Source organism: Malania oleifera, chromosome 13, assembly GCF_029873635.1.
Source record: "Malania oleifera isolate guangnan ecotype guangnan chromosome 13, ASM2987363v1, whole genome shotgun sequence".
NCBI classification, from domain to species: domain Eukaryota; kingdom Viridiplantae; phylum Streptophyta; class Magnoliopsida; order Santalales; family Ximeniaceae; genus Malania; species Malania oleifera.
Genome location: NC_080429.1, coordinates 1,936,625 through 1,958,775, shown reverse-complemented (window position 1 = coordinate 1,958,775; position 22,151 = coordinate 1,936,625). Strand labels below are relative to the sequence as shown.

General features: G+C 34.1%; 2 protein-coding genes across 3 annotated transcripts; one reads left to right on the top strand and one right to left on the bottom strand.

The window, feature by feature from the left end:
- Positions 1-1,131: 1,131 nt before the first annotated feature.
- Positions 1,132-5,834, top strand: LOC131145637 (uncharacterized). Its single transcript, XM_058094824.1, has 3 exons — positions 1,132-1,404; positions 3,158-3,317; positions 5,332-5,834. The coding sequence occupies exons 1-3, from the start codon at positions 1,326-1,328 to the stop codon at positions 5,582-5,584; spliced, it is 492 nt and encodes a 163-aa protein (XP_057950807.1). The 5' UTR covers positions 1,132-1,325; the 3' UTR covers positions 5,585-5,834.
- A 2,542-nt stretch (positions 5,835-8,376) lies between these two features.
- Positions 8,377-14,922, bottom strand: LOC131145636 (uncharacterized). 2 transcript variants are annotated; one of them, XM_058094823.1, is made up of 8 exons: positions 14,653-14,922; positions 13,638-13,782; positions 13,383-13,551; positions 12,628-12,898; positions 11,826-12,091; positions 11,504-11,716; positions 9,169-9,271; positions 8,377-8,909 (listed from the first exon to the last, which is right to left on the bottom strand). In XM_058094823.1, exons 1-8 carry the CDS (start codon positions 14,801-14,803, stop codon positions 8,848-8,850), a joined length of 1,380 nt encoding a protein of 459 aa, XP_057950806.1. In that variant the 5' UTR covers positions 14,804-14,922; the 3' UTR covers positions 8,377-8,847. The 2 variants fall into 2 exon arrangements, with proteins under 2 accessions (XP_057950806.1, XP_057950805.1); XM_058094822.1 differs by having other exon boundaries at positions 8,377-9,271; positions 14,653-14,909.
- Positions 14,923-22,151: the final 7,229 nt, after the last annotated feature.

Genomic DNA, 22,151 nt, shown 5'->3' with positions numbered 1-22,151 from the left:
AAAATGAGCACAGCTCATTAGGTAAGGAAGATTTGACCCAATTGACGAGCAATACTCGCGAGGCCAAAAGACTGCCCAAAAAATGAATATAGCTCATTAGGTAAAGAAGAATCGACCCAACTAATGAGTAACGCTCGCAAAGTCAAAAGAGTGCCCAAAAAATGAGCACAACTCATTAGGCAAGAAAGAATCAGCCCAACTGACGAGCAACGCTCGTGAGGCCTAGAAACGGTCCAAAATATGAGCACAACTCATTAGGCCAAAAAGGGCAAAAAAGAAGAACATGACTCATTAAGCCACAAGCAACCAAATATTGATACCACCTAACATAAGTTCAAAGGAGATTAAAGTCCAACCCCCAGGGTGTGGTTCAGGTGGTAGTGCGGGTTGCAAGAGTGCCTTTCACGAGGTCAGGTGTTCAAACCCTCTTGCGCTTGTTTCTGCCCTTGGACTCCTGAATTTACCCTCCCTTTGGAGTTGTGGGGTCAACTTCAAGGGGCGCAGGATTAGTCACGTGGACCGTAAAATGGACGCGTGGATACCCAGTACGTAATCCAAAAAAAAAAAAGGAGATTAGAGTCCAATATTGATGAGGGTAGTTACCACTCAAGTCAACTACTCGGTTAGAGCAATTGATGCTAGCACCATGATGATCAGAGTAATTTATGCCAACGTTATAATAACCAGAGCGATTCATGCTCGCAACATAATTCGCCAATAATTGGCATATCACCATTGGGTTAAACTCTGCCGCTATAAATGGGGATTTAGAGAAGAGGTTAAGGTATCTCATTCTAAACTCTATTTTACTGTTACATAAAAAACCTTTTAAACTCATTCCTGACTTAGGCATCGGAAAGATCCCCCGAAGTACACCTCGAGTCCTCAAAGTCTTACTTATTTATCTCTTTTCAGGTGGTCGTGATTAGGGATCGTGAAAGTTTTTCAATTTTTGCCTGCAACAACCATGTATATATTGTCGCCAATCGATAAAAAAAAATAATTATAGAGATTAGTAGATCATGAAATTTAATTTAAAATATTTATAATACTTCATTTGAATTTTACAATTTAAATTTAATTTTTTTTTAAAAAAAATCAAATAAAATAGTAGTGTCATGGGCAGCGAGTATACTTATTTATTTACTCGAGCGGCTTGTCATTGCACTCTCATCCTTCACCTTGGAAACACAGACAAACCACCCGAGAGAAAGAATAGAGGGGTGTGTATGAGCGGAGAAATCTCTAGTCTGAATCTAAATCCCCCAATGATCGTGCAAAAACAATTGTAAAGATTTCCAAACGGAGTTTGATTCTAAAAGTAAATGGAGAATTTGCCAGCAGATTTGTATCTCAAGATCTTCTGTTTGTTGGATCATCAGAACCTTGCAACTGCTCAACAAGGTCGGCATCGCATATTAACCCACTCGCACATCATTTTTGTTCATACAAATTTTAATTGACAAATTGTTGCGCTTTTTCTGTATAATTCTCTCAATCTTGTGCTAAGATCGGAACTGGGTATCCAATATCCACCTCGAATTTTGCGTTTCTTTTGGTGGGTGTATTAGATTTTTTTCCTTTAAGAACAGAACATTCTTCTGGGATCTTCTGTTTTATTTATTTATTTTTTTTTGTTGATGGATCTCTCAATTTTTTTGATAAGATCCAAAATGGGTTTGTTTAATTGACCTAGAGTTGCCAATTACTCATATCTATGGATTTGGCTGAATCATATTCGTGTTTCAACATTTTTGGAATTCTGGATTGATGTGTTTTTATGCTTGAAGCTTGATTGGAGAACGAAATTGATGTCGTATTGTTATCTAAATGATATTTTATTTATCATTTTAGATCAAAGTTTTGAATTCTGAGAGGATTTCTTGAATTTTAAGTCATGAATTGAGTTTTGCAACCCTCAACCATCTCCATTTGCATAGTAATACATGGTTTTAATCTTTGAGAACACCCGACTTTTACTTGTTAGGCAGAAGCAGAAAGAGCTAAAGGAATTATATGGAGTTCTGCAATTCATTCAAAAATCCTGCAGCCCAGAATTAAGATCAAATAGGATTGTCAGATCCAAATTTCGAGCAAGTTTGGAGAAAATTAGAAAACTCAGATTTCACCTATGACATCAATCATCTATTCGTCTATCTATGGATGATATAGATTAAATTCTACGTATATGCGAGTCATGTTGGGATATGGTTATTCTCAATAATTATGAAGGATATCATTGGCTAATCAGCTTCTGAAAAACGGCAGCAAGGCATTGTGCATCCTTATATTATGGATGTTATTTTATTTCCATAATGAAGCTTTTCCTTTGGGATTTGGAAATATTATGCAAAACTATGTATGCATTACTATTGGATTTCAAAAAGTGTCATTATCATAAACCATTTTGATGTCTTAGAACCCATCCTCCTCCCGGCCAAAAGAGAAGTTCCTTATTGTTATTTTGGCCAATCTACCAAAATTTATTGTTACTCTACACCTACTTTCTAAGTTCCTTGAAGAGCAATGAAAATTGAAATCGAATGTTTTTATTTCCAGAGGATACCATCATGATTATATGTCTCCTCAAGCCCAAACATTTGATCTACTAAAAGAAAAAACAGCTGTGTGATATGGTTGTACGGTGGTTGGTGATGAATACAAGCTGTTTTGGCGTTAAGTTTACTGAAAATGGAAATTGTTACCCACAGATAATTGAATTATGTGAACGTAAGAATGCAAGATTGGTATGATTTTTCAAAATGAATTAGTATGCTATCCCTATTGACTATTAAGTGATAACTATCACATATCTATCAACAGATTCTTTCTCAATTGGTATCAAGGGCTGTTGTTGAGAAAGAAGATTGGGAGTTGGTTCCTTAAAAGATCATGATGTGGAAATAATTGTTTGTATTTTCTCCAGCAAAAAAATGACTAACCTGCTCATCCTTGTGTTTGTATCAGTTGCAGAACACTAACTTTTTAAGGCAAAATTCTTAATAGATGTAAAAAGAATCGCTGGATTCGCTGCTATGTTTAATTGTATTTTTTGTTGGAAACTTGGAATTACTGCCCAAAATTTTGTTCATTAGCTGGCATTTTTAATCTGTTTGGTTGATTAATTACTAATTACTGTCTATTTGGTGTTGCGAAGTTTGCAGGAAGTGGAAACTCTTGGCTTCTGACAACATTTTGTGGTCTAACCTGTTCAAGGAGAGATGGGGGGGAGATCGTGCTGCATTCTTTGCCCCAAGCGACACAAAGTCATGGAAAGATGTGTATGAGGTGCAAGATCGTTGCGAACGAATTGGATTGTAAGTTGAAGGTCCAAATAATATGGTTTATCTGTTAGGAGGATGGAGTGCAGATCTATTTTGCATTAGAATGGACTAAACAAATTGTTTGATATATAGGGTCGATCTCAGACTAAAACTGACTACTGCGGTTCTGAATTGCTCTTTGTCCAACCTAAGACACCTCAAAAAATATGAAAGTCCTACCCAATATCTAATTACACAAGTAACATATTGTTGTGTTCTGAACGACACACAAACTTTAGTGTGTGATGGTTCAACGAGTTTCTGAAAGCTTGACACCCCCTTCCTATCCAAGTAGGGAAAAAAGTACAGAACCCCATTTTGTGGATCTTATATAGTTCAACAATCAATCCCACCATGTGCATGTGTTCTGTATGAGGTGAATTGATTTGAAACTCAAAAATGTTTTTAAGTACTGGAAAACTACAATAATTTCTGTTTGCTTCCACCCCTTTTCTGGTTAGTATAAGTAGTGTCTGGACATTGTTCTGACAAGCCAACTAGTCCACCTGCTATGGATCTGATTGCCTGAGCTAAGTCGGTGTAGGCTTCAGTGGAGGGGGTGTGTATCTTTTGCCTTTTTCGTAGCAATGAGAACAGAACCCCAAATCTTTTTGGTTTGGAGGAGCCTTAGCACCAAAACCTTAACTATTCTGTTAAAGGACGATTGGCACATCGATCTCTTTTAAGTATTGTTGTATCTATCTTTTGCAAAGGCGAATTGCCTCTGGTTTCACAACAGGGGCAGCGCATTTCCTTAACACCTGCCCACTCATTCCCAATATTGAATGCGAGACTTTCAAAATGGGTTAAATGGGTTTGCCCCTAAATATGGAGACTTGTTTTTTTCTAAGCCCATCTAGCTTGAGCTCTTTTATGTAATATATTTTATACACACACACACACACACACACACACAAGTTTATATATTTTCTCTTCTTTGATATCTATTTTTTTTTCTCCTTAAATATCCCAGTAAAAATATTAATGAAGTTACTAGTCTAGCTAACTTCTTATTGGCACTTAACTATTTGTAACATATTCCCTATATCTTGACTATATTTTGCCCAGCTTACAAAAATTCGCAGTGGGATAAAAAGGAATTATAAAAACAGGAATAAAAATAGTAACATATAGAAGTAATAATTAATTAACATATGCCTGTGTTTGACAGCTAATGTAATCAAAACGGTGACCCCCAAGATTATATAATGTGGAACTTGTTTGAACACACAGATTTGTTTATGATAATTAGAGAAGGAGAGTATTACTCTCTTGATTTTTATAATCCCAAATATTACAAAACGTGGAACTTGTTTAAGCACAGAGATTTGTTTTTTGTTTTTAGGGGCTGAAGATAACTATAGAAGGGGAGTATCACTATCTTGTTTTTTATGATTATGATCTGCAAGAACATAACTTTGAACTTGTTTGAAAGAGAGATTTGTTTATGTTGTTCTTTTTTGTTTCTTTGTACAAATATCTAATATTAAAACTTTATGATGTAAAGTCAAACTTTTCCCTGGCATAACTTTACAATCCTTACAAGATAAAAGGTCTCCCCTTTTAGTTAGGGAGAACTCTATTTGGCTTTTATTATGAACACTTCTGAAGGTTATTAAGTGTTCTTGTTTCTTACAACATGTATTCATATAACTGAGATTGTATGACAAGGTGAAATCTAAAATTATATCCCGAGGCTCATTTTAATCTCCATACCCATACCCATGGTCTCTGTGTACCTTCTCATAATCTCTGTTAGTCTTTTCAATGTGTCCCTTCAAATTAGTTCCTATAAATGTGCTTACAAACCCCAATATCCCTTGTATCATACTATCTGCATTTTTCCAAAATCGCCTTTTAAGGACTCCTGTTAATCCTAGTTGGGGAACTTACGCATGAATGATTATTAGCCAAGAAATCTCTTAGCCTACTACAGCTATCTTGATTTTTATGATCCCCATGATTACATGGAACTAGTTTGAATGCAGAGGTTGGTTTGTGTTTTCAGGGGGCTGAAGATAATTAGAGAAGGAGAGTACTACTATGTTGTCCACCAAGGTGAAATCCAACGCTGTCTGGGTTCGAGGAGACGCAGAGCGGGAAATGAAACGCACTTGGCTTTGGGTTCAAGAAGAGGCTTTGTCAGGGAAGGATTGCTCGAGGAAGGGGAACCTTGCGAGGGGATTTTGGACAGAATCCTCTTCTTCATTGGGGATTTAGAAGTCGCAATGACGGATGAAAAACGACGCCATATGCTGTAATTAGTTCTGTATGTACTTTTTTGTATTTACGTACAAGGATAGGATCTGAATCTTCTAATATGAAGAGGGAAGTATTAGCCTTCTTCCTTGGGGTGGTAAAACTCTCCTTTTGAAATGCCTCCCTGAGAAGTCTACCATCTCGCATATGAATAATTGTATTTTTGTTACCTCATGCTGGAAATTGTGTCTGATTATTGCAACGTGGATAATTATTTCTTTTGTAATGGAAGAAGCATCTCTATTATTATTATTATTATTATTATTATTATTATTATTATTTTGTATTCTCTTGAAGGGTAATTTGGTGTCCGAAATCTTAGATGTCCCAGAAAATTTTACTTCGGAAATAAGATGCATATTTGTTGAAAATATTTTTGTTTGATTTGCTTTGAGGTCCATTTGGAAAGAATTTTCTGTTTTTAATTATTTTAAGAGTGAAAAAAAAAAAAATAGAATATATAGCAAATCAATAAACAAAAAAATAATTTTATATGTTTAACACTTGATATTCTTAATTTTTAAATTTTATTTTTTAAGAATATTTTTAGTAATATTCTTAATCAGTCAAGTAAGAATATCAAACTATGACCGGGCAACAGTGCATGACAATAATTTTTTATATATGCATGCATATCATAGAATGTACTAATTAATGTATGGTGTCCTTTCTATCTCAAACTGCAAAAAATTCAAAACATTTGAGTTGGTTGCTTATACAAAGACCAAATTTCAAAGTAATCTTTGGACTCTGCAACACTTCAAGAACAAATTTTAAACATGGAGACACTGATTTTTAGGAGTTTTTTCTCGTTTTATTATTAAATTAAAATAAAATATTAAATAATATTCTAGTTGGGAAAAAATTTTCTAAACTAATACTCACGTAATCTCGCAACTTGATCCTACGATATTCAAACTTGCACCTTGATACTGCGAGATTTAAACAAATCTCGCAGGACCAAGCTATAAGATTTGTTTTCTCATTGACTTTCTTATCCAATTAAATTTCGCAAGTTTTTCCTGCGAGATTTACCAGGCATATATATATATATATATATATATATATATATATATATATATATAGTTAAAAATGCATTATACCCAATTAAAAAAATAAAATATTTTTTACCTTCTCAAAGAAAGATAAGTATTTTTAGAAATAAACTCTATTTAATAAAAAATAATCTATTTAATAAAAAAATGTAAGCAAAAATATTATTACCTTCTAAAAGAAAGACAAGTATTTTTAGAAATAATAATTTCAATAAAAATAGATAAATCAACTTTTAAAAAATTTATTTGAATCCAGCAATACTAGACCTAAAAAATTCCATTTTATTCAAAAAAATAAGTGCAAAAAATTTATAAATGTTAAATAAAATGCAAGCTACCCTATCCAATGAATGCTTAGTTGAGAATTTCATATATATATCTAGCTAAGATCTATTTTATTTTAATTGGAGTATTAATCAAAAGAACTTGATATTTACAAACATCATGTATCCCTAACTAGTAAACAAAAACACATAATTGAATGCATAAAATAGATATTAATAAAATTATTTTGTATTGCAGTTATTTTCAAAATTTAACTGTTACAAAAAATAATCTTGTAACTTGTAGACAATTGAAAAATAGTAAAAAAATATTTTTTTATTATTTTTAAAATTTTGCAAATATGTTTATTTAAATTATATTTTAAATTCACATGGTCGTTTTATTTTAATTTCCATTAAAATTTCTATATAAAATTGAATAAATTAATCTCCATAAACCAATTTTACATATTAAAATATTGTTATAATAATGAAAAATCTTCAATTTGTTTGATATTATTGTCAAAAATTATAAAACTAAAAATTAGGAATAAGAACTGAAAAATTAGAAATAGGAAGAAAAAATATTAAAATAGCAAATTTTTTTTTTTTTTAGTATTTTGAAAACTAAAATAAATTAAAAAACTAATTAAATTGATGCTTTTTTTTAATGAAATAGCTATTAAAAAATATGACTAGAATTTTAAAAAAAAAAAAAAAGTGAAAAAAGGTACAAATTAGATCTTAGATAGATATATATGAGATTCTCAACTAAGCATTCATTAGACAGGGTAGCTTGCATTTTATTTAATATTTTTAAATTTTTTGCACTTATTTTTTTGAATAAAATAGATTTTTTTAAGTCTAGCCTTGCTGGATTCAAATAAATTTTTTAAAAGTTGATTTATCCAATTTTATTGAAATTATTATTTCTAAAAATACTTGTCTTTCTTTTAGAAGGCAATAATATTTTTGTTTACATTTTTTTTTTTTTGAATAGAGTTTATTTCTAAAAATACTTGTCTTTCTTTTAGAAGGTAAAAAAAAATTTTATTTCTTTAATTGGGTATAATGCATATTTAATTTTAAACATATATATATATATATATATATATATATATGTGTTTGTGTGTGTGTGTGTGTGCGGGCGCGCCCGCAGAAGAATCTGCCAGATTTAATTGAATAAGAGAACCAAGAAAACAAATCTTACAGCTTGATCCTGCGAGACTTGTTAAATCTCGCAGCACCAAACGGCGAGATTATACGAGCATTAGTTTAGAAATTTTTTTCTCAAATAGAGTATTACTTAATATTTTATTTTAATATAATAATAAAATGGGAAAAAAAAACTCTTTAGTAGTAGCTTCTACAAGCATTTTCAGTGATTTTTTTTGTTTGTCCAATATGGTAAAGACACAAATTTCAACGTTTCTTCCAAAGTCGAGTACATGTAGGTACAGCATGAATTCAGCTTCAGAAGTGAAAATCATTATCCCACCTTAATTACCATAGTTTAAAGAGTTCAAGGAAAGAGGTGCAGGACACAAAATTGTCCATAGGGGACCAAGACTACAACAGTTAATGCTCGGGACCCAGATTAACAAAGAATAATAATAATCAAATTACAAAAAACAACATTGTATAGCAGCTAAAGTGCTTGAGCTTGGAGCTTGAGCTTGAGCATGAGCAGAGCAGAGATACTTATATGCTATGTGCTACTTTATGATTAATAAAAAAACCAAAAAACCAGGAAACAAAGAAAAAAACCAATTATAACCCCCTTCCTTGCTCCACCCTTCTCCATTAATGGGCAGATCACTAATTTTCTGATACATTGTGACCATATTAAATGGAATATGCCATTCTAACCCCAGCTGCGGCAATTTTTGAATCAGGCAGTTGCAAAAATTTCTTTGGCCTGTCTTTTGACTGATTCCTTGACATCGATCAGTCGTTTAATGGCTCTGACTCCGCATCCCTTTCCTTCATTGCAGTCCAATCTCCAGTCTCTGAAATGAAGACACTCATTGATGAGCACAAGAAAAAATAACCCATAAAAACACATGGCCATCAAATAATATTTGGACATATTTATTCTCAAGGTTCAGCATTCCAAGGAGACCATATGGGTACTACTGCCATTAAGATTTAAGAGGTTAACAGGTTAGCACAGGTAACCCACCAATTTGCATTGAGAAAATCATAAGTGGTAGTTACTAAAATCAAGGGTGGTACTCTCACAGTATTTTCCAAGACGTGGATACTTACTTGGCTTGTCTGCAATCACCAGGAGCCGCCTCTGCAATATGGATGCCACAAAGAGGAAAATTGAGCACATTCCAAACATAACGGTGATTGGAAATGCATTAACCTTCAGAGACACAGCAAGATAGTATTAGTAACAGCAGGAAAAAGCACATCAACTGCATAATACTATCATCATATCATGCATCTCATCATTCTTGATAGAAGGAAAAGAAAATGAAGAATGAATATTCATATATACACGCACACACACCCATTGACATTGTTTTCAGGAACTTATCCAGTGGGGAAGGTACTGAGTATTCCCAAATATTGGTCAGAAATCTTCAGTATATCAAACACGTTTAAGTGCTGGAAACGGATTAGATTGGGTTATCACTGGGTCTAGCTGGAGGATACAAACCCCCAGGCTCAGTATTTATAGGTTCTAATCTGGTTCAGATAGGTCAAGTGTGGCTAAAGTCTCAACTCTGACTGGACATGAATAAGGAATATCATGCACATTAAAGTTGTTGATTGTTTCAAGGGGTATAATAGTGTAGGAATGGAGTAGAAATTGTACAGAGATGTATTAAAAGTCCCTCATTCAAAAGTTTGCGTTACTCCATCCAACATGAAATAGGACACAAATAATCATTCCATGGTAAATACCCATGTCATGAATTAATACATTTTTTTGTTTTTGCATAATCATTTGTTTTATGCTAACTACTTATTTTCTCTTGTAAGTTGCTATGGCCAACATAACAACAATTCCATTACCTATTTCATAACCAAACATAACCACCTAAGGGGCTGTTTGGTGTCATTTCTTTTTTACGCTTACATTGCAACACAACTTAGAAACAGGTGGCAAAAATGAATAAATATGTGTCTAGTTTCCAGTTTTCATTTTTGGTTTTAATCTATTATGGGAAAATTTGAAAAAACTAGATGTTATAGTTTTTAATTTTGTTGTAGCAACTTTTGGCCAAAGTGCTAGAACTGATTTTTGTGGATTAAATTATTTTGTACACAATTTTTCTTGAAAAAAAATTAAAATAAAATTTCCATGCAAATTAAAATACAATTTAAATAAAAATAGCCATAAAAAAGTACCCAACATTTTGAAAAACAATAAAAGTTATCCAAAAATAACCACTTTCAGCCTTCATAAACAATAGGATTACTACTGGAACAGTAAAAAGTGTGTTTAAAAATATAAAAACTTAAGTAAAACGATTATAATTTTTTTTTTATTATAATATTTTCTAATTTTTGTTCTTTTTCATTTTCATCATTCTAATCATATTTTTTAATTATAATTTAATCCAAGGAAATTTAGGTTTTAAATTTTAATTTGTCTTCGTTCTGGAATCCTAAGGGGCCTTTTGGAATAAAAGACAAAACGAAAACCAAAAATCAGAAATAGAAACTAAAAACTAGCAACTAGCAACCTATTTAGTTAACATTTATAAAACTAATACAAATTAAAACTTAATAAAAAATACTCATTTTCATTCTAAATCAAATGATATTATATAATTATTATTAAAATAATAAAATTGCAAATAATACACATTGAAAAAATTACTATAATAAAAATAAAATTTATTATAATTATTTTACTTAATTGTTCAACTTTCAAATTTTACCTTACAATAAAAATTTTATCAGACATGACAATTGAAAAATAGTGAGAGTATTTTGTAATTGCCTTTATTATTATTTTTTGAAATTTATGCATATTTTTTTAATAATATTTAAATTCGTATGATCATTTAATTTTGATTTTAATTTAAAAGTGTATAAAATGAATAATTTAATCCAAAAAAGCTATTTTTAGATTTTAAAATTTTTGGCAACAAGTTGCAAAAACAATTGAAAACCATAAAATCTGGAATACAATTTTTTGTCAAACTGAAAACCAACAATAGAAATAGAAAGCTGACAATATAAACAAACACGTTTTTATAATTTGTTTCTTCAGTGTGAAGAAACAAAAACAGAAAACAGAAACCAACGATACCAAACAGACCCTAATCAAACAAGCTAACAGTTTTCAGTTTTTAGTTTTGGTTTTATGTTTGGTTTTTGTTATCGCAATTTTTGACAATAATATCAAATGACCCTAAGAATGGTCCGACTGCAACTCCACAAACCGAGGCCCTCTTAAAAGCTAACAGTTTTCAGTTTTTAGTTTTGGTTTTTAGCTTATGTTTTGGTTTTTGTTATCATAATTTTTAACAATAATATAAAATGACCCTAAGAATGGTCTGACTGCTACTCCACAAACCAAGGCCCTCTAAAATCTAAATTTAGTGGAAAAGACAAGCAACTGATAAATCCAGTAACATACATTGTACAGCACGATGCAGACGAAGATGTTCAGAGGAATGCGGAAGAAGTTCATTATCGTGCTTCGGGCCTCCTCAGGAATGTATTGAGATCTCATTTTCATGATGGATGGCCAGAATGTTCCACAACAAGCCTCAAAGGTACAAAAGCCAAGAAGCTGAAGACACCCTGCGAATGAGATGCTTCCACCTTTCACTTGAGGAGTAACCAAGAACTGTTACAAATCAACAATGTCAGAGAGGATCAGAAGAATTTAGAAGTTAAAAAAAAACAAAAACAAAAACAAAAACAAAAAGCAGAGAAAAAGATAGCAAGTAACATACTGTTGTCAAAATGGGAAGCGTCAGAGAAGCTGCAGAGATTACAAAAACAATCTGCATGTAGCTCTCAACTTTGAATGATGTGCGAGCCATTAGCCGAGATGCAATGGTGCTTCCCAACATAGAAGCCAACATGAAAGTTGCAAAGATGAAACCATGGGGAATGTCCTCATCACTGGGGCTCAAAGCAGGAGTCCAAAGAAACACAAATGTGTACATTGAACCTTCAAACAAAGACTGTATTGCGCCCAGCAATGCAATTTTCTCATCTAAATCACATTAAGAAAAGCATTTTTAGCTGTAGAAAGGAGAAGAAAAGAAACAAAGGAGAAAAAAAGCATAGGAAAAAATCAAAAACAGCAGATGATAACCATAGGAATGGTAAAACAGCAAACAAGGCACCAAGAAACAGAACTCAGAACTCAGAACTCAGGCTGCCAACAGTAAAAAGATAGATGCACCATATATCTAATAGTGAAGGGTTAAGTACTTCCTGTTTTTCCACGTCCCTGACAAGTAAAATATATTTCATGATGTGTTTATAAAAGGTGCACATGCTGCATAAGAACAAAGACAAACAACACTCTACAGGCCCTTCCGAAAGCCATGTAGAGAGTCTAAAATGGAGCAAGTTTAGGTGAAGCAGTTCTAATAATAGTCTCGTCACAAGGAAGAATGATTATTTTCTATGTCCCTTCAAGCATCATATGTAACCAGTTCCCTAGGTCTCCCACTTGTATCAATAGACATTATATTTAAGTAGTAAGAATAATGCAAACAATATAAAGCAAGTTTAGAAATTTACCAGAAGCAATGGCCACAGCTGCACCCTTGAACTGGGTAAGCAAGTCCTTGCTCTCTGAAGTATCACCATAGTTCTCAGACCAAGATGACAAAATTACGACCATACCAATTGCTAGAAAGCATGAGGCAGCATCAAAAGGAGCCACAGGCCCAAGACTCAAGGCATCAACTAGTATATTTCCAAACAAACCAGATAGGATGGCAACAAGACCATTGCCAAGAAATATTGCTTTTGAGAATGTCACTGATAACCATTGTTGGTCATATCCCCTCTGCAAAGATTAGAAACTAGTATTATCTCAGTGAATAGGATATGCTCAAAGCAGAAATGTACTGTAGGTGTGGATTGACTTTAATGCAAGATAGGAAACAATTAGATTTTGAAACTTAACAGAGATAATAACAAGAAATGTGCTGAACACAACATATGGACCGCATCTATAGAAAATAGTTTACAGTGACCAGGAAAAAAGAGAGAGAGAGAGGAATGCATAGCATTTCCTGATCAATTCTAAGGTTTATGAAATTCTCATAATAAGTTATCCCACTTCCCATGAATAAAAATCTTTTTTTTTTTTTAATATAGCAGACATTAACAGGACCTCGGTAACTTTAAGTAATATGTATGACCATAAGTGCTTAGGCCTACCGACATGATCATTCAGTTGCTCAAACATGACCCCAAAAAAAAAAAATAGTCAGCAATCAGTCACTGATGTATTTTCAGCTTAAGGGCAGAGAGCATGGAACCCTCACCTTGTTGTGTTCTGCAACAAGCCATGACTCAAATGCTGAAAATAGGAGAGAAGTGGCGATACCTCCCAAAACACGCCCCAACATCAAAACTTTATAGTGAGGAGAATGCTTGGTGATGCAGCTCAAAATGTATGTTATGCAGTAGGTCACGCAAGCCCTCTTTCGACCCCTAAATTCAGTACATCAAGTCATCAGAAACCAAAAAGTAGCAATTCAACTACAAAAAGGGTCAAAATCTTGAAAGAGAAATCTCACTGTTTGTCAGCCAGTGATCCAACAATTGTTCCAAATAACATCGAGGACCCAAATCCAGCAATGAACAGCTGGCCAATCTCCCCTTTCCCAAATCCATATTGACTGTAAAGGAAGTAAACATATGGACCCTGCAACCAGTCCCCAGCTACAGCACACAAACATGAGTATATCAGACAAAAAGAGGGATAACAAATAGGTTCACTAGAATAAATTTAATCAGTTTTACCAACAATACGACTTGACACTACAATAATGATCAATGCTTATGCATTTAAATTTAATTATATTTGGACGACAGCAGCAAATGCAAATGAACCAGGAAAAAAACCTGAGACAGAATTCCCTCATTTATTTTTAATTTCTAAACTATAAAATTTCATTTATAATTTTTAAACCAACATATGGTTTTTAAGTATTCACATTTAATCAGATTTGGAAGACAGCTGCTTGATCCAGTCAATGAAATTCAACAAAAAATTTTCTCCAATATCAATTAAATTTCTAAATTCTATATTTTCATTTATACTTTTGACACCAACGGGTGATTCATATAACATAAAAACATTGAACACGCCAATTTATCCACTCAACTATATCCCGCATGAACAGCCGAGATCTAAATTATCCAAACAGAAGCATTAAAATAACAGACCAGTAAAATGAACAGAGTCATCATTCAACGGATCGCAACAGTTAATGTCCCCATTCTAAAATAAAAACTACAGAATTAACAAAAAATACTGCCGAAGCCCTAAATCAAACCACATTATCAGCTAACCACGCATTCTACAGATCAACGACTATCTCAGCAACCCTACAAACAACAAACAGGGATACGACACATCCCGACGCCCTAGCTCAAAAACCGACACCGCAAGCAGATAAAGAGCACGGATCTAACGAAATTACGCATAGCAGATCCAATTGAGAGAAATCACGATTCGAACGAATAAAAAGAGATCTGAAACGAAAATGGAGATGCAAGAGCGCGAGATCCAGGGGTAAGTGCTTTTACCCATCATGAGAGAGTAGACGAGGAGGTAATTGTTCTTGAAGGAGTTGAAAGCCGGAGAGGTGTTGACGCGATCTTTGTTGGACTTGCTCAGCTCCAGAGCTGCCACCACAAACGCCAGAGCCCCGAACACGAGGTAGTAGAACACCTCCATTGCTGCAATCTCAGAGAGAGAGAGAGAGAGAGAGAGAGAGAGAGAGAGAGAGAGGCTGTTGAGTATCCTTCCTTTCCTTTCAGAGTGTGTACAAATGTAACTATATAAACAGATGGGAGGAGGAGGGAGAGGGACGCGTTTTCTTTCTTGATTTACTGTCTGGATCATCATCATTTTTGCGGAGGGTAACACGTGGCGGAATATAGACTGTCCGATTAAGTGTTCCTCTGGGGGAGTGTCGGTGGTTCTGGTGGTAGCGACCGTAGCGTATAAAAGTTCTCGAACGGTGTAGGGGAAAGAATCGGGTGGTGCAACACCGCCAAGTAATGTGTGGTGGACCCACATGTGGGACTCTCTGAGCCGTCCGATTGTGTGGGCCACACCCTAGGGGAGCTTTTAGGAGGTTGGTGGGTATGAACTGGAAAAATCATTTGAAGAATGAGACCTCTGTTTATATGTTGTGTGTGTATAAATAATTGCAATTTTAACAAGAAAAATTCCACCTAGGATTGGACATTTTTTTATTTAAAATAAAAAATGAGACCCAATCACATAGTTAAGAGTAAAATCTTTTATTTCACTTAAATTTTAAAAAGAGATATTTTAATTCTAGCCTCAGCTGATTTAAAAAGTAATTAGTTTGTAAAATATAACTTGAACCGCCTTCAATTCAATAATAAAAAATTTACTTTTTGTACTTAATTTAGAAAAAAACAAAAACTATTAGGCTGGAGTACTAATTAAGTCAAGCTTTAGGTAATCAAGTAAAATATTGAATTTTGTGGATGATTTTTTAAAAAAATTAATAGTTTTTCATTGTTAGGGATCCAATTTTAATTTACTATATAACCTAAGATTTTATAAGAGATTGCATAATCACGTTATATTTTTAATCAATAGATCAAAGTATTGGATTTTGAGTCATTTTGGAAAAGTACAACTTGATAATTTTTTCACTATGGAAGATTTAACTAAGTCAAACTAGCTTGAGGTTCCTCAAGCTTAACTTAATAGCTTGACTCGTCAAGTAACTCAATTTGACTCGACTATATTAGAATTTGAGTTGAGTTCGAGAGAGTTAAACAGTTTGATAAGTCAAGTTTTAATTTTGTAATAATAATATTTTTATTATTTTAGTACCTATTTTTTCGTTCGTGTAAGTGATCTATTACATATTTTATACATATAATGTAAATATATATATATATATATTACATATATTTATTAATACTATATAATCAATTTGAGTTTTTCGAGGCTAAGCTCGAATTTCTAAAATTTGAAATTAAATCGTAAATCCTCTATGTTGCAAGTCTATATGCTTTGTAATCTCAAAAATAATGATGATTTTTCATTTCGATTCTTTTATATTTTTTTTATCAATAGTACTTTTTCTAATATCAAAAATATTATGGATGTTCCAATTTTCAAAGAAGAAATTCTCAAACAAAAAAGAACAGTTTTGTATAGTAGTTTTCATAAGTCACTCAAATCTAAAATTTTGCTTTTCATCATTAACTTTACACATTATTGACGTTCCAATTCCCAACGAACAATTTTTTTTCAAAAAAAAAAACTAAAAACTAAAAAATAATTTTTGATTTTCTTTGTCTCAAAATTAGCCTTCAAAGCTCCCCTTTAATGTCGAGTCGCATATTCTTCAATAATCTTTTATTTACAAAAATTTGTTCTTTGAAAATCACAACACCTATAACACAAACCAAAATAATGAGGTCAGCAATTAGCCACCCGGGATCGATTCCGCTCTGAGCTCCTGGTTTACCCTCCTCGTGGTGATGTGGGGCCGGATCCACGGGGCGTGGGATTAGTCGCTGGCCGGTGCAGTGGACAGTAAAACTGACACTGTTGACGGTAGGCGGATACCCGGACGAATCCAAAAAAAAAAAAAAATAATGACCCAAAACAAATATATATATATATATATATATGCATATATATATATAAAATTAATTAATTACAAGTTTAACCACTTTTTCCTCACTTCCCTCGGGATCAATGCTAGGGCATTGACTGATTTTATAACACTTACTTATAAACTAGACAAGTAGCCTATACTCCACTGCACGCAAACCTTTTTCTTGCAATTTTTAAAATTTGAACGTAAGACTTTCAAGTTGATAGGTATTTTTATTGCTACATTGGATTGCGACGACGAGCACATGTATAATGTTGGTAGTAGCCTTTCAATTCTTGTGGATTATTATACACGAGGAAGCCCAACAAGCTCCACGTGTCATTCAACTAGTAATATAAAACAATGGGTCAATAAATGGGATTGGGTTTGGGGTTGGTCCTTGTTTGGACTAGAGAGGAGTAAGGTAGTCAAATGATTTGAAAGTAAGTTGTCCCTTAGCCTCCTGGATTTTGGATCTATGAATTGTAGTTCACAAGGTCCAAATAATACTAATTTAGTAGAGCATGTGGATGGATGGAAGGGGCTGCTTCAAAGTAAGGCATAAACCAAGTGGGGCAATAAATGGATATGGTGGTTTTAGAAGAATGAGCAAGTAGGTGATTTTGCTTACAAAGCAAGATTGATCAATCCCACTAGAAAAAGAAAGAGAAAAATAAATAGATCTAGATCTAGGTGAACTCAATTCATTGAGAAAATTCAACATTGCTAAGAATAATTATTCAAACCTGCCCAACTATGTTGGCCATCCCCTTTATCATGCATGCCACTTGGTTTAGAATTTGAAGGATATGAGGGGAAAAGGGTATGAAAAGTTTTATTTTTTTATTATTTAAGTATGGAGAAAAGGGGCAAAAAAAAAATGAGATTTGTTTTTTAAATTTTTTTTATTATGAAGGAAAGTGATGAGAAAATGGATATATAAATAGATAAATGAAGTTTTGTTTTGCTTCTCATTATGTAGAAATTTTTGTTAATTTAAAAGCATGTTGAAGTGATCTTCATTCTTGTGTTTAATACAGAGAAAAAAATTAATGAAAAATTAATTTTATTTTATTTTCTTATAAAATCATTGATTCAAATGAAACTTAAAGCGTTAGAAATTCTTGGATGTGCTGTCTTGAATGAGACACAATCAATTAAATGAATGATGGTAATGCGCTCAATACATACTGTTCCACATAAGTGGAAAAAATATAGGATATTGTATCAATTTATATTGGATTTGGAGAAGATATAATATAAAATTATATTAAAACTTGTCCAATTTCATTCAAATTCAAATTCAAGATCCAAAATACATGGTACCATACGCAGCGGTTCAGACCTTAGACTTAGATTTGGAAGCATTTGGTCAAATTTTAATAAAATTTTATATTACATTTTATTCAAATCTAATAAAACTCCAAATCCAAGAACTCTCCAAACATAAGGTTAAAGTATTTCTATATAGAGTACTAAACAAATATCCCCCCCAAGCGAAGGTCCTAAATAAGGGCATCAAAACTCGAAGGATGATTCGTGACCCGCCTGTTTTAACTGGGTTAAAGTTTAACAGAAGGCAACCCGTTTATAAACAGGTCAACCTGTACAAGTTAGCTAGGTCCGAGTCCGACTTAAGTCACCCGGCGAGTGGCCCATTTATTTGCCTAAAATAACCCTAATTGGCAAATTCCTACCCACTAGGCCACTACTAAGGAGCTTTTTCCCTTTTTCTATTATTTTATTTTATATTAAAATATTTAATAAAGATTCAATGGGAACTTTATTTCCCAATTTGATGTTTACTAAAAAATCGTTGGATGATCTAGCAATTTTTAACCAAAACTCGTTGGATAATTTAGCGAGTTTTAAACAAAATTTTTTTTAAAGAATTGAAGTAGCGAGTTTTGCATGCTTGCCCAAACTTCTTTCCTCCTTTTCTTTTTCTTCTTCATATGCATTCGCTATGTTCTCATCACCAACCCTCCCAACCTTCGCCCTCGTGCTCTCTCTCCCTCTCCTCTTCCTGGTAGGCCCCATGTTCCTCCCTCCCAAACATCTTCAAATCTCCCCCTTCGACAAGCTTGACGACCTCACCCTCTTCAGCCGCGCCACCGTCACCTCCCTCCGCGCCCCAAAAGCCAGCTGGTTGTGACGACGTTAATGTCCTTCCAGAGAACATTTCGAGTGCGTGTCGAATCCCATTTACACAACAGTGCTGGCCAGCCGAATAGGGGAAGGTACACCGTTTGAGACACCGGACACGTCTCCTTCTCGTTTTGAGATGGAAGGTCCTTCCGGCGAGGACAAGAGTAGATTAATTAACAGGTTGACCAATCTTCTTTCCTTTGCCAATTTTTCAAATTTCAATCACCAAAATGTGGGCCTTAGGGCTTGGCATCAATATTTTCTTACAATCTTTCATTAGTTTTTTGCAAGATAAAAGTTATATCTGACATCTTGAAGATTTGTAAAGAATCTTCAAGTTTTGAATCCTTAATTTAATTAATGATGACTCCTTATTTAATTAGGGAAATTAGAACTCCAAAAAGTAAAATTATGTCTTAATTTTGAATTGCACACAAACAACGACCTAAAGAAGGACGAAAGACCTTAATTAAACAATATATATATATATATATATATATATACAATTTTATTTTATTTGAAGAAAATAAAGATTCGATGAAATTTTATCTTCCAATTTGATGTTTTCTAAAACTCATTTAGCAATTTTTAACCAAAACTCACTAGAACGTGCTTTATTTTTTTTTTTAAATCGCTACATGAAGTAGCGAGTTTTGCATGCTTACCCAAACTTCTCTCCTCCTCCTTTTCTTTTTCTTCTTCACATGCAACCCCTATGTTCTCATCACCAACCCCTCCCGGCCTTCGCCCTCGTGCTCTCTCTCCCTCTCCTCTTCCTGGTCAGCACCAGGTTCCACCCTCCCAAAAATCTTCAAATCTCCCCCTCCGACAAGCTCGACGACCTCGCCCTCTTCAGCCACACCACTGTCGCCTCCATTCGCGCCCCAAAAGCCAGCTGGCTGTGAAGACGTTAATGGAGTTCGCTCTGTCGGAGAACATTTCGGGTGCATGTTGAATCCCATTTACACAACAATGCTGGCCAGCCGAGCAGGGGAGGTACACCGCTCGAGACGCCAGACACGTCTCCGTCTCATTTTGAGATGGGGCGTCCTTCTGGCGAGGACAAGAGTGGGCAGGGTCCCCAGCCAATCCCTTGTCAGAGTTGATTATGACACCTCCATCAACCCCGATGAAGAAGCTCTCAACAAATGGTTGTTCGGTGTCATTAACGATGTGTAAAGCTAAAAATATATCGCCTTCTAATTTTTCTGTTTTTATTTTTACAAATTCATTATCCAAATGGTGCCTCATGAACTATAACTTTCTAAAAGCTGCAAAAAATCAAACAAATTATACGCAATTCTTGATTTATAAAACAACTCAAGTGTCAAACTCACCTTTTATATATATTTTTTTGGAATTCGCACCAAATATCCACGCGTCCGTTTTACGGTCTACGTGACTAATCTTGCGCTCCTTGAAGTTGATCCCACAACTTCAAATCAACTTCAAAGGGAAGGTAAATTCAGGAGTTCAGGAGCGAAAACGAGTTCGGAAGGGTTTGAACACTTGACCTCGTGAAAGGCACTCTCACAGCCCGCACTATCACCTGAACCACACCCTTACTATATTGATTATAGTTTCTATTGAGCAAATTCCCCACGCAAGTTTCTGTTTTCGTAACTCAAAACCATCCTTCATCTCTAAATGCAAAAAGGCATAAATTAGTCGTTGATGCAAGGCACCTCACAAAGATGCAACAACCCAAGCGTCACAGCGTCGTTAAAATCATCACATAGCTTCATTTTGATGATAATATCATTTCGTTTGTGCAATTTATATATATTTAACACCATTTTCAATTCTCAAACTGATATTTTGTTATTTTGTAGTTTATTTTTCTGAAACCAAGATTTTTGAAATCAACTCCAGAAAAGAATTGATGAGAAAATGGCGCAATTGGATTGGGCAAAGGGCCATGCCAGAAATAGATTATTCTCTGCGAGTCTACTGCTCCAGCAACCCAACCCTCATTTTTAGTTTTCATTAGTCTTCACACCATCTCCTTCTTCACTAGAATGGCTTCTTTTTCATCGTGTGTTGGTAAGTTTCTTCTCCTCAACTTTGTGCTTCTTTTTATTGTATGTTGAGTTGTGAGAGCTATTGTTTTTGAGTTTTGACCATTGACTCATCCGCTCAAGCCACGCTTATGCATGCTAACAAAAGTGTTCGCTTTTCCAAGCAGCACTTTCCATCTCTCTCTCTTTCTCTCTCCGTGTAAGAACCCAACCTGAGAAATGTGGATTAAATAAATAAGAAAAGAGAAGGGAAATTAAAAGAAGAAAAATAGCAGGACTCGTTGACGAGGCTCCTTTCTTGTTGATGAAGTCCCTTGTACAACTCGGCGACGAAAATCATAGGTTCGTCGACGAAAGGATGCCGAGAGATTTTGGAATTCTAAAATCTCAGGCTCGTCGACGAGACCAACTCCGTCATCAATGAACTCCCTTCTTGTGCTCGTCGACAACGATACCGTCTCATCGACGAGGCTAACTGGGTCAAGGGATCTATAAATATCATTTCTTATTGCTTCATTGCTAAAAAACCAACCAAAATCCTCTCTCTCTCTCTCTCTCTCTCTCTCTCTCTCTCTCTCTCTCTCTCAGATTTCGGGTCGTCTATTAGCCACATCAATGATCCGACGTTACCACGTGGATCAAGAGGAGAATCTCAACGTTTATAGCAGATCGGATTTGCGTTCTGGGGATTTTCGGGTTTTACTGCAAAATCGAGGTAAGGGTCTGAATTTGTTTCAATTCAGTAGATTTGTAGTGGTTGGGATTATATTGAAATATTGTTCTTTGATTTTTCGATTTTGGGGATCTCGTGTCGTTGTTTTGGACCGATTAAGTTCGTGTTTCAGTTTTCGGGATAGGATAAGGGATTTCTGTTTATATCAGTTATTTTTGTAATTTGAATCGGTAAAATTGTGGTTTGCGATTATGTAGATGTTTTGGTTATTTATTTGGGAAAATTTATCGTGTGAAATTACGGGATTTTCGGGTTTACGATTTTTTGGAAAATTGGGGTTATCGGGTTTCATCTCAGTTTTTGTTGGAAAATCACGTATTTAAATAAATGGTGATATAGAGATGATCGTACCTTCATTTTATGTTAAACTGTATTCTCGGATTAATTATGGGGTGATTATTTGTTTTACCCAAATAAGTGTGGCATAAGTTGGTATATTGAAATGAGTTGAGTTATGAAATTGTGAAATGAGATATAGGAACGATGGTTCCAAAACTGTTTTCAGGAATTTGTGGAAAACTAATACCGGTTAAA